At 41.4% G+C, this 12,530-nt stretch overlaps 1 protein-coding gene across 1 annotated transcript; it reads left to right on the top strand.

Annotated features, from left to right (window-relative positions):
- Positions 1 to 3,245: 3,245 nt before the first annotated feature.
- On the top strand, positions 3,246 to 11,835 carry NMUR2 (neuromedin U receptor 2). Its single transcript, XM_008949014.1, has 4 exons — positions 3,246 to 4,151; positions 9,158 to 9,242; positions 10,552 to 10,677; positions 11,576 to 11,835. The coding sequence occupies exons 1-4, from the start codon at positions 3,432 to 3,434 to the stop codon at positions 11,833 to 11,835; spliced, it is 1,191 nt and encodes a 396-aa protein (XP_008947262.1). The 5' UTR covers positions 3,246 to 3,431.
- Positions 11,836 to 12,530: the final 695 nt, after the last annotated feature.

Genomic DNA, 12,530 nt, shown 5'->3' with positions numbered 1-12,530 from the left:
TTTTGAAGAATGTGTCCAATTTTTCTTAAAATATAAAATTGTTCACTGACCTAATATATTTACTCCCTAATGGGTGCCCTTAGAAGGGCTTTGGGAAACATGAAGGCACTTGAATTTTCTTCTTAAACGTGCACTTTGCTGCTCTCAGTGGACCACAGGAGTGTGCTGTAGCACATTACATCAGCTAAGGGAAAGATTCTACAATGTAAATGTGGTACAAGAGGTACCACCAGCATGAGGGCAGAGTGAGTGCCTGAGGAGATAATGCCACACTGACTAGTAGTGACATTGTGCCAAAAGACCTTGTCTGGGTTAATGTTGCCAAAGATTATAGAATCATAGTGTCACTATGGTTGGCAAGGACCTCTAGCATCATCAAGTCCAGCCTTCATCCCAACAGTTCCCTGACCACCAAAGCATAGCCTCAAGGGCTATATCTGCTCGTATTTTGAAAATCTCCAGGGATGATGACTCCACCACCTCCCTGGGCAGCCTGTGATTACACGACATTGATACACATTATGTAGTGTACACTACATCAATGTAAATATTACATTAATTACATTACTATTACATAAATCTGCCCAATTCTAAGGGCAACATGCAGCGCACCATCTTCCTTTGAGTGTATTACAGCAAGCACCAATGAAGTGTGATTTATAATGAAAAATACCAAATGCTTTAATATTACCTTCAAAAGGAAAATCTGTTTTTATTTTCTGTCTCAATTTTAAAAGTAAAATATTTCAAATCATACAGAGGCAGAGCTAGTCTTTGGTTAGATGTGATCCTTATTGAGACAGATATGATAAAGAACACCAAACATAGCTCTGAGAAATGAACTGAAATATATATTCCACTCTCCTTGTCTTCTCCATCTGCCACTTACTCTTGGTCACAGTGACATGGTTCCAGGGGTGACCTGCTAGACAAATAGACCTGTTTTTCTTCTTTGTTTCTATTCTCACATCTTGGCAGCACTGGAGCTCAGCAGGATCAGAAAGGATGGAGAAAGGGGAATAAGGGGAAGTAGACACAGGTGGGCCTGGCACATCAACACTTTGAAGTGACCTGAGGTGCTTCTGTAGCCCATTGGTTTCCTCTTGTAGAGCTCGTGATGGGTATGGCTGCCCTGTTGGCTTTTTAGTAAACAACTCCATTTGTTTTGGTTTTCTTTAAGACTGATTTCAAGCTGAACAGATCTCAAGTTTCCTTTCCAGTTTCTTTACAGAGGTTTATGTGTAAGGAGAAAAAAGGAAGACCAGTTTGGCAGCTACTTTAAAAGTGTTTACTCACCTCGGTTCTGATGCAGTTTAGAGAACGGTGGAACTTAGTGGGGAGGGAAGAAGAAAAGGAAAGAAATAAAATATTGTTAAGAGATTAAGAGGAAATAAACTCTGAAAGTTAAGCAGAGCTATACCAAGTGCTTAGTCATGCACAAATTCTCAAATACTTGTCTCCTACAGTGCTCTGAAACAGTCAGTCCTGGTCTCAACGGGACACCCTGTTAGTGATTCCTCTGTTCCTACCTCTTACACCAACAGCAGATCAAAATCAAATTCATGTCCTTACAACGTTGTTAAAATGCAAGGAATCTCTTTAAGTTAATCCTTAACGAAGGGAGACATAGGTCAAAAGAGCACACTTGTAGCTCACCAATCCAATAAAACCTTTCAGCATGCTGAATTAAAGACCTGTGTGCAGTTGTAGAATAAATGAGAGAGGTGTCTTTCTGATGGAGAGAGTTGCTGTGCGAGATAATTTCAGCAGATCTGAAAGTCATCCCGAGAGACCTGCTTCTGTCTTCTAGTGTAATTGTTGTGGTACCTTCCATGCCCCTAACATCTGAAATGATTGCACGGTAATCCTCGGGCTCCACACATTGAGTATGCATCAGTGGGAACAAGCCTCAGTTCTTTATCTCCTGATGTTATTTTAGGAGACAGTCTGTGCTTATTACAGAATTTTTATTTGCGATGTTATTGGACCATCACTAAACCAGAAGTTAAAGAGGGTAGGAGTAAAGAAGACAGGATCTAAGACAGCCTCAGCTTTTAGGTGTCAGAAAACAGATTTTGTGTGGGATCAGTTTACTCTCCAGCCACTTACTTTTTGTCAGGATTTTGGAGTAAATGCCAGCCAAAAAGGCTCGTGGATGGTTAAAAATATGCAGTCGTAAGTTAGTAGCCAGGGGGACTTGGCTAAAGGGTCAAACAAAGAAAAGAAGGTGGTCCTCCACACATAGATAGTAGACCCAAGGAGGGGGACTAGCCAGGTACTCAAAAGTGAAGAGGTACTGAGAGGTACTGGGCAGACAAATTGCACATCAAGCTGACAAAAAATCCCCTAAACTAGCCCCCAGGCTAAACTTTTTCTGAATAGGACATCCATGCACTTCAAAGCTTTTTTGTTTTAGAGAAAGCAGCAAGGAATCGAGCATTTAAGAGGAGCTAAATTATCTGTTTTGACACAGCCATCAACCTTGCAGGATACCCTCTGTCTCTGAAAGTGTGTATTCAGAATGCTTGTCATTCAAGAAAAAATAATAGTTTCTAAAAAGTTGCATAAATTTAGTCCCAGAGGCAATAAATATGTCTTTGGAATAATACAGTCCTCAGAAAGATTCCCAAATCAGGGCTATCTAAGAATATGGGGTCAGATTCTAGCATACCAGGAAAGTGGGGAAAATAGTTTTATATCAGTAAGAGCAATTAGATCCTATGTTGGATTTCAGGATTAAAAAAATTACAGTGTTTTAAAAAAGGCTGAAACCTTATAGTAGCCTAATTCCACATGAATGGCTGCAAAAACAGGTTGGCTTTTTACTGCTCAAACTCTGTTTCCAAGTACTTGCTGCCACAGACAACAGAAAATAAAAATCACCAGATTTGAAAAATAAAACCATGCCAGATGTTTTGTTGTCTTTTCTGGCTCTTAACTGGGTATAGCATCATTATAATTTTGTAAAAGCTTTTTAGACTGAGTTTTTTGGGGTTTTTTTGGTCTGTTTTCCCCCTTTCTGACAAATGCAAACATCCTGCAGCTTGCCTCACATCCTATATTTCAGATTCCCAGCTCTCTAAATCCCACATTTCTGAGTTTCTAAATGCATCTGCTGTGGGAGCTGATACAAGTAGCTGGAACCTCTTTTCTTACTCTGTAATCTAATGCACTTAGCGAGCCAATGAATATGTGTGAAAGGAGGGGCTTTCTGGCTGAGGGACTCCTTGCAGCAGAACAGCTGCTACAACAGCAAAACCTTAAGTGAAGCCAGGCAAACACGCTCGCATCTCTCACTGGCTTCGTGCATCAAGGTCTGGCAAGAGAACTCCCCTCCTCTCTTCCTCTCTCTGCAAAAAGTGAGCCAACTAGCAGAGGGAAAAGTAAAGAAAACTGGATTTCAGCTGTGAAACGTTTCAGCAGATCTAGTAATGGCCTGGATCAGTAATATCTCCTGGTTTAATCACCTTGGTCTCCATGAAGAACGTTTCAGGAGGTACTTAAACAGCACTGAGGATTACTTAGCCTTCCTGTGTGGGCCCAGACGGAGCCATCTGTTCTTGCCCATGGCTTTGGTGTACACCCTGATCTTCATCGTTGGGGTGATAGGTAACTTCTTAGTTTGCCTCGTAATCCTCAAACATCGGAACATGAAGACCCCAACCAATTACTATCTCTTCAGTCTCGCCGTCTCAGACCTGCTCGTGCTGCTTTTCGGGATGCCACTGGAAGTCTATGAGATGTGGAGCAACTACCCCTTCTTGTTTGGGCCCATCGGCTGCTATGTGAAGACAGCACTCTTTGAGACAGTGTGTTTTGCCTCCATCCTCAGTGTGACCACCGTCAGCGTGGAAAGATACATCGCCATCCTCCATCCCTTCCGTGCCAAGCTGGAGAGCACCCGCAAGCGTGCCCTGAGGACCATCCTGGTGCTCTGGGTCCTCTCTGTCCTTTTTGCCCTCCCCAACACGGGCACCCATGGCATCATGCTGCAGTATTTCCCCAATGGGACCCTGGTCCCTGGCTCTGCTACCTGCACTGTAGTCATGCCCATGTGGATCTACAACTGTATTGTCCAGATCACTTCTTTTCTCTTCTATGTGCTGCCTATGGGGGTAATAAGTGTGCTGTACTATCTGATGGGGCTGAGAGTAAGTCCTACTCCAACCGTGCTTAGTGTTTCCTTAGCTCATCCTTGTGTGTTTGTGTCTGTAAGTGTCTTTGAAGTGATTGCATCTTTTTCTTGCCCAACTGTTTTCTCTCAAAAAAGCAAAAGTATTTCAAAACTTTGAAAATAGTGGATCCAACTCCTTCTTTGGTGTAATGCCATTCTTAAATTAATATAGCTATGTTGGGGAATAATTTACTCCAATATTTAAAAGAAAATAAATAAATAACCAGCACTGCTGTTTACATTTGAATGTTACTTAAACATCCAAGTCAATCAAGATTGATTCCAGCCTCTCAGAGATTTGCACCTTTACAGTAAAGACTAGAAGGAAACAGACAAAAAGAATATGTGAAAAGAATAAAAAAGAGCAGGCTAGTGATTGATTCTCGTATATTATTTGTTTTCTCTCTTCTTGTAACTGTGGAATTTCCATTGCATTACTTTATTTTTCTCCTTCCCTGGAGATGGTGATTATATTCAGTTGTTAAACTCACAAAGCTGTTATAAACTGATATGCTACCTTATTGCTGCAGCTAACAAATTCAACATTTATATAATTTCTTTATATAACTATGGCATAGTTTCACCATCGATTAAGGCTACCTTAGAGTTCTTATTCATTCTCTCTTCAGAAAGTGAAGTTTTACTAAGTATTCATCATTTAAATACATGGATAAAACAATCAGTATCATAGCGTCATAAAACTATGTGGCACAACACTGACATGCACTGCTAAGAGTAACAAGCCAATGACTCTTCTGATATGTTACACATATATTTTGAAAATATAAATCCTGTATTTTGAAAATATAAATCCTATCTATCTCTTCACACTGAATATAACTTAAAAGTTTAAAAACTATGTCTGATCATATAGCAAGAAAGGGATGCAATATGCTGATAGAGACAAATGAACTTACCAAATAATGAGTAAGAAATTAAACCAAAATTCTTCTGCTGTATATATCCACCATATATGCTGGCTGATACTTACTGCTATCTGAAACTATATAAAAGCAATTTTCCTTACATAGGAAAAGCCACAATGGTTAACTGCCAGAAATCCATAGCACAGAGCAGATCATCAAGGCCATGAATGGGTTAAATCATCCCCACTGGCTGTTGTGGGGTCTTTACATACTTTCACTGAAAATTTTGCAACATAAGACCTTAAGGGAGGAAAGAGTACTGAAAATACAGCTGTTACAAAAAGAAAATGAGAAATTCTGAACTAATTAAAAGAACTCTTGAAGATCAGAAGCATTTCTGTTTGTGGCAGCAGAAATTCCTAACCCCCATCCCAGAAGAGAAACCAGATACCAGGCGAGGGCTGCTCTCCCAGGACTTCTGTCTACATTCATAGATAGCTTCAGGCTGTCGCTCCTAAGGGCTGCAGTGTTCATTGTTTATGCCTCTGCTTTTCTGTATATCCAACTCAGCCTTCCAAATTTTAAACAGCATCCATCCTGGGTATATCTGCGTTATGCAGCAAACTGCACTAGGCAAGATAATTTCATTTTTTCAACAGAAATGATAGAATGGTGAATATCTGTAATTTTTCAAAAGACACTTTTTAGCTACTCACACAGGATGAAATCTGTGAAGCTTCAGCAACATTCCAGAGCCTCCTGAGTGCCATGTGTTGCTCATAGACTGTAGTGGCAAAGCTCAGAGTTGAACCAAAGGTTGTACAACAGCCAAATTCAGCAAAGAGTCATAGCCTTTCCAAGTCCAGGCTTTGTGGAAAGGGCTCTTCTTCACCCAACTTCCTCCCTCAAGATTTGCCAGTGCTCAGGAGAGCCTCAGGATGCAATATAGAAGGAAATGTGTGACATGTGAAGCAGCTGTGAGAAGGTAGCAAACATGGGTCATACAGTAGCAGACAATTGTTAATTTTATTCTGTGCTAAAAGGAAAAAATATATTTATCTTTTTCTCTGGGGAATTTATTGCCAACAGAGCTGTCAGGCTCATTACCTCATGATCAATTATGTCATGAACTACTTGCATATAATTGTAAGGCTTGATGGTTTAATACTATTATGTTATAGTCAATAGATAGTTCTGGCAATCCTGTGAAGAAGAGAACACTGATGATTACACTGTGGTCTCAGTAGATTTGATTGTGGAAGCTTCCTGCTGTTTCACTCATAAGGTCCTTATCACAGGTGCCTTTAGGACCAATCCCTAAATCAGCTATGCTCTTCTTTAAACTTGGTTCAGCTGTTGGGCTACTGGTTGCCACATGTAGCCAAAAAGCTGAAGAAGAGGAAAGGGAAAAAATGAGAACATTGGGAAATAGCTGCTTGTGGAAGCTAATCCCTGCAGTGCTCATAGAGATGGGGTGGCACTGCTTGGGGAGAAGCCTGCATTGCAGTGGGATCCTGTGCTAGGTCCCCATCCATTTCTTTCACACAGATCTCTAAAATGACATAAGGATAGGTTCTTATCACTGGTCATCTAAAAGTCAGACTCCATTTAACAAGGATTTTTGACAGTAAATAGAGAGAAGGGAGAGTCCAGGGACTTATTTATCCCATCTACTTCAGGCACCCGTGAGAGGATCTAGATGATGAGATGGGACTAGGTTGACCTTACCTAGGTAGAATGGTTCCTCTGCTATAAGTCCAACAGTTCTCTTAGTGTCACTTCCCCTCAGCAACACATCGGCCACATTGATAATTTTTATTGCTGCTGTCTTTGAATCATGACAACTTGTTCTTCTCAATGCATAGCTGGTCCAAATTTTATCATAAAAATCTATTTTGCTGCCTAAATGCCCAGTTGTTAAAACCAGAATCATCTGTGACTGCCTTTGGCTAGCTTTTGCAGAGCCCAGCACACACCTGTAGAGTTTGTCCTCCTTCCATAGAGCCTGTTCAGCAAACCTTGCACCCACTAACCCACTTTCCTTGGCATGGGCGTGAGTTAAGGGTACACCTAGGCTGCAGTTTAGGTGGCAACAGCTTCAGCCAAATCACTGAAATAAGCAGGAGTGCATGATTTAGCACAGGCCATGCGGATTTTAAATATCAATTTTTCTCTCTAGCTGGAGAGGAAGATTGGTCACCACTCATGTCAGATGGAGGCGCTTACAGAAAACAGTTCTCCTGCTTTCGTTGAGTAGCCTCACTAGATTTGCCTGGGGATAGGTGAGGCCCTAATTTTACTCTGCCTTCTAATTTCTAGTAGGAAATGCTGTAGCTAACAAAGATGTGGAGGGAAATCCAATTTTCAGCTTCTTGCTCCACACACTTTTAATTCTCTTGCAGTGAATGGGTAACATTCATCTCCAGGCAACCCTACATAACCTCGTACAACCACAGCAATGCAGAAGTAACCACTACCCTGGCTGGCTTCTCCCTCTGTCAAACCACTGGCATGAACCCAAGTTACAACCTTTGCCATGGATTAATTCCTTTTTTAAATTTTTTTTTTTTTAATTCCTCCTTGTCATAATTCATTGTTTTGTTAAATTGCAGCTGCTGAGTTATTCTTACTAGTTACACCTCCAGTTATTATCACTTGAGGCTAAAGAGGAGCCATATAGCATCACCAAAATGACAGGAGGAAGGTGAAAAATAAAGATACATGTGTCTCTGTTTTATTACAGCATCAGAGCACTGTAGTCTCTGAGGCTTTGGAATGTGCCTGGAATAGATTTCTCCTGAGACTGAAAACCACTGAAGGGAAACCAGGGATTTTAATCAATCTGAGCAGACATTTATCGCTAGATGTGTTTCAAATCAACCGAGCCTCTTCCTTAAGCAACTGTGGCTATGACTCAAAGTTATGAAGGGAATAATGTAAAACATGAGAAGCTGGACTGCCCTATAATTGAATATAATATGATTTACATGTGTTGCCCTTTTGTGGGTTTTATGAATAAATAGAACACTGAAGGAAGGTCTCATTTGACCACCCTTAGAAAAAAGTATTGTTAATCAAAACTGAGGAAGCAAAGTCACAGTGTAAAAGGCAGAATAAAACAGCACAACTACTATGTTTTCACAAGATTTTTGCAAATACAGTTTGATTTCTCTCTTTTCCCCTCTTTCCTGATATTCTTTGCTATGTAGTTAAAAGTTTTGTTTCCGGTTTCTCTCAGCTGACAAAAAAAAAATCACTCCAAATCAGTTGGCTAATCAGAAGTTCCCACTTCAGGAAGCTGGATCCAGTTATGCACTCTCCATAGGTTCTTTCTGTTATAATCAAAGCAATTGTCCTGATTATCTAAACATGGTCTTTTCATCACCAAAGCACCAAGGCTCTTGCTGTAAGCATATTAGGGAAGCATTTCAAGTAGATTATTAGTCTTTATATCTACTTTTTAGAAGTCTAGGAAGAACAACTGGAGAAAAAAAAAACCAAAACAATAGTTGTAACTGAGCAGTATGTGGCTGTATCTGTGTGTATCATGCACCCTGGATGTCTGCAAGAGAGCATACATGTGGTTTGATCCTCAGATTGAATATCAATTAGTCCAAACACTCAGGGCATGAAATGAACTCCCTTGAATTCTACAGGAATTTTGCCAGTGGTTACAGCTGTGTTTCACTGAGGCCTCTCTGGGTATTTTTTGGATCATTGGTTTGTGCTTAATTGTGGGGAACCCTTTTAGGAAAACAAACAAACAATATTTTGCTAAAAGAGAAAGTAATGCCTAGCAAAATACTGTTGAAATTGAACACAAACTGTGAACCAAATATTGACTCACTGAGAAAAGACAAACGGGGAACTGAAATACAAATTTGCTGTAAATATGCAGCCTCAGATCCATAAAATCTACAGATTGTTTAGAACCTAAAGCTTCACTGTTTCCCTAGACTAAAACTGAAATTCAATGTAGATTTTTTTTTTTTCAACGAGTCCTGAGTTGCTCTAATATTGCCTTCTCAAATGACAGCTATCAAAATATCAAACAGACTGTCTGGTGCAGTTGTCATCTCCTGTCTAAGCTCTCCTTTGGTTTCCCTCCTTTTGCCAGTTGAAAGGAGACAAATCTTTGGAAGTGGAGGAAATGGCTGTGAATGTTCAGAGACCATCCAGGAAATCAGTTACCAAGATGTTGTGTAAGTGAGTCCTTATGTGTTTTATTGAGCATGGACAAGAGGTGACCCAGTCCTGAATGGTATCAAGCAAATTCACTGGGTACAAGAGTTCCAAAAGAAGTAGTAGCAATTTAAAAAAAAAAAAAAAATAGAAAAAGAAAAAGGAAAAGAAAAAAGGCTCATCTATTTTGTCTGGAAGTAGAGGCCATGGAAGTGGAGCACCATGGCTACTATCAGAAGTCTCAGAAGGCAAATTTTCCTCCCCAGCATGAGAGGAGGTTGAGCAAACGTACATGGCAGTTGCTTGTATGGCAGCTCTCTACTATCCCTCACTCCAAACCCAGCTCTTGCAGACGTTGAGGGAGGATTCCTCTTTTTCAGAGTGCAAATATTCTATCTCATGCATTTTTAAGGAAGGATGTTTAGCATCACACCACAAGCTCTGTTCATGAACAGTAAGGTCCTGCCAAACTACATACATCACCTGCTCCTGACTTAACCCTTTAGACCTTCCCAAGAAAAAGCAGGACCTAGGCAGACTTGCACGTTGTATGGCATTCAGGAGATTATGTGCTCCAACCACCCTGAATTCACATCACCTCCTAAGTTAGGGCTGTCTTTAAGACAAAGATCACCTTGCTGCTGAGATGATGTTTATGCAGGAAACATAAATCACCTGCAATATTTCCTGCAACAACATTATTCTTTTAGGCAGCTTAAGTCACCTGCAGAACTAAGAAGCAGTACTTTGAAGTCAGCCTGATCCTCTGTGTCCAATGACTGTGATCACAGATGTTCATAGGACCCAGATCTGGAAAGGGTTTGCAAGAGCCCTTACTAGAGCCAGCACAAACCAGCTTGTGCTTGGAGGCAAACTCTTTTTCCCTCATACTGAGCAGCATAACCAGACATACTTATTACCAGTAGATGGTTCTTTGGCCTTATCCCACCACTGATGTACAGTGTGCAGAGACAACTAACTTCAAGGCACAACGGGGTCAGTGTGTCCCAGGTACCACAGATGAATCCAGGTGTCTCAGTTTCTTCATGAGGCTTTGTATGTGCCACAACATTATCTGGCTGTTACCTGATCTAGCTGAATGTCACTCTGTGTGTGCATGCATTGAGTTATCCAAGAGAATGAGTGAAAAGTTTGTTCTTTTAGCTGCTAATGGTAAGACAGAAAGGATTGGAAAAGTTTTTAAATTAATAGAATTTGTATATTTAGTCTTTCAGCCAGCTTTCTAAACTACCTCTGCTCTGTGCAGTGTAGTGAACCATATCCTTCCATAACTGACTTGGGTTTTTTTCTCCCCTTTCTCCATCCTAGTTGTCCTTGTGATGGTTTTTGCTATCTGTTGGGCTCCATTCCATATAGATCGACTCTTCTTCAGCTTTGTTGTGGAATGGACTGAGCCTCTGGCTAATGTATTCAACATAATTCATGTGGTGTCAGGTAAAGCTTTTTTCACTTGCAATATGAAGTGTTTTAGTTCGTAGGTGTCACAAGACATGCATGGAAAAGCTACTTGGGGCTTGGTGAAATAAAAACTGCATGCATGTTTTTGCAGCTTTCAAGATCTGGGCGTGTTGTCCCATAAAGTTGTCCAACTATTCACAAAGAAAGAAAAAAAAAATCATTATCAGCTGCTTTTCCTTCTTGGGATTGTTCAGAAATGTATTCTGGTGTCACTGAGCTGCTTTTAATGAATGCCCAGCAGCCGGCATCATCCTCCAGAGCGTGTCTGAGGTAAAATGGGAAACCTTACCAAAGGGCAAGAGAAAAGACTTACATACTGCTCAGAACTAGGTGATATAACCAAATGTTCATGGCCCTGCTAACCATCAAATGAAGGCTTTTTCAAAGAGGAATCTTATTTTCAGTCCACCATGGGAAAACACTGAATGTGGCCATTAGGCAGCTCAGACAAATCCAATCTAGTGCAATTGTCCTGGTGTGTTGTAAGAAATTAGCTCCCCTTGGCTGGAAGTTATCCTCTTGCAGCTTTGATGGGGGCACCAACTGTGCAAATCCTGCTGTGGGGATAAGGGCTGTGCTGGGGGCAGGTCAGTACAGCTCCAGAGAGCTGGCTCCTGAGCAGCTGGAGAGAGTGAGCTCCAGTTAATATATCTCTCACTGCCCTTTCCCTGTGTGCTGCAGTGCCTGAGCTAGCCTTGGCAAGATCCCTCTGTCTCTGCCTGGATGGAAGCAGCAGGGATGTGCCGTCGCTGCCTCCACCCTTGCACCCAAGCTGGGCAGAGCAGTATGGGCAACGAAGAGATTTTCCTCTTCCAAAGTCATTCCATACAAAAATGAGGTCTTTCTCTCTTCTCCCCCACCCTTGCTCTCCTAGGTGTTTTCTTCTATCTGAGCTCTGCTGTGAACCCCATCATTTACAATCTGTTGTCCCAGCGCTTCAGGATGGCTTTCCTTAGTGTGATCTCTCCTTGCTGCAAGCACTGGGCCCCTGACCATCCCACCAGCAGGATTCCTGCCCAGCAGAGTATCTCTGTGGTTGAGGACCACAATCTCATGGACTCTGCTGAAGACACAAGTTTCCCTGGCACCCACAGGACATCTGTCAGCAGTTCTCAGCTCTCCACTGGTCTCTGAGTTTTCACGTTGTGATCCAGGTGAGAGAGAGGATAAATAAAATTATTTTAAGAAACAAAAAGAGAAGAAACCCTCCTAAAAGACTGATTTCAGCAAAAAGAGCTCACAGGTGTGTCTTGTGGAATGAATGAATGAATGAATGAATGAGGAGATTGTAATTAGCAGGTGGTTGAGGAATGTTGTTTTACCCTCAAGCTAATAGCAGGGTTAGAAAATTCAGCTCACTGGCTGGTAGCTGTGCCACAAAGAGCTGCTTTACAAAAATGAGACACACTCCCAATGTTACCAGCACAGGAGGGACACACAGTTTGTCCAGGTCTTACCAAATAGCTTTTTGTGCACCAGCCTGAACATCAGGATACTTAGCTTAAAATGGGGCAACTTGCTGCACAAGCCTTGTCTACCTACTTCTTTAGCTTTAGGCAAGTCAGTCTTACTTCTCTCCCCTTTGATTTTCTCAGGGTGTAGCTGCTGCAAACCTCTCTTAGCAAGATGAGCAAGAAGGCATGAACAAAAGAAGCTTTGAGGCTGGCTGATAAACATCAGACACCAGCAACAGCTATTTTGGGGCCAGAACAACCCAGGCAGCCAATAATTATGACAAGCAAACTTTTGCTTTCTGAGCTGGGTGAAGATTTGGATGAGGGGCGGTGATTAATGCCTTGAATCTCTTTGTCAAAAAAAACCCTACCCTT

This window comes from Merops nubicus, unplaced genomic scaffold (assembly GCF_000691845.1).
Source record: "Merops nubicus isolate BGI_N331 unplaced genomic scaffold, ASM69184v1 scaffold2401, whole genome shotgun sequence".
NCBI lineage: Eukaryota > Metazoa > Chordata > Aves > Coraciiformes > Meropidae > Merops > Merops nubicus.
Note: the sequence above shows the minus strand (reverse complement) of the source record. Positions and strands in the feature narration are given on the sequence as shown.

Excerpts from the sequence above, each read along its gene's own strand:
- NMUR2 (XM_008949014.1), top strand. The coding sequence starts at position 3,432 with ATGGCCTGGATCAGTAATATCTCCTGGTTTAATCACCTTGGTCTCCAT. Across the intron at positions 4,152-9,157 it reads ACTATCTGATGGGGCTGAGA|TTGAAAGGAGACAAATCTTT; the intron begins GTAAGTCCTACT and ends TCCTTTTGCCAG. Across the intron at positions 10,678-11,575 it reads CATAATTCATGTGGTGTCAG|GTGTTTTCTTCTATCTGAGC; the intron begins GTAAAGCTTTTT and ends TTGCTCTCCTAG.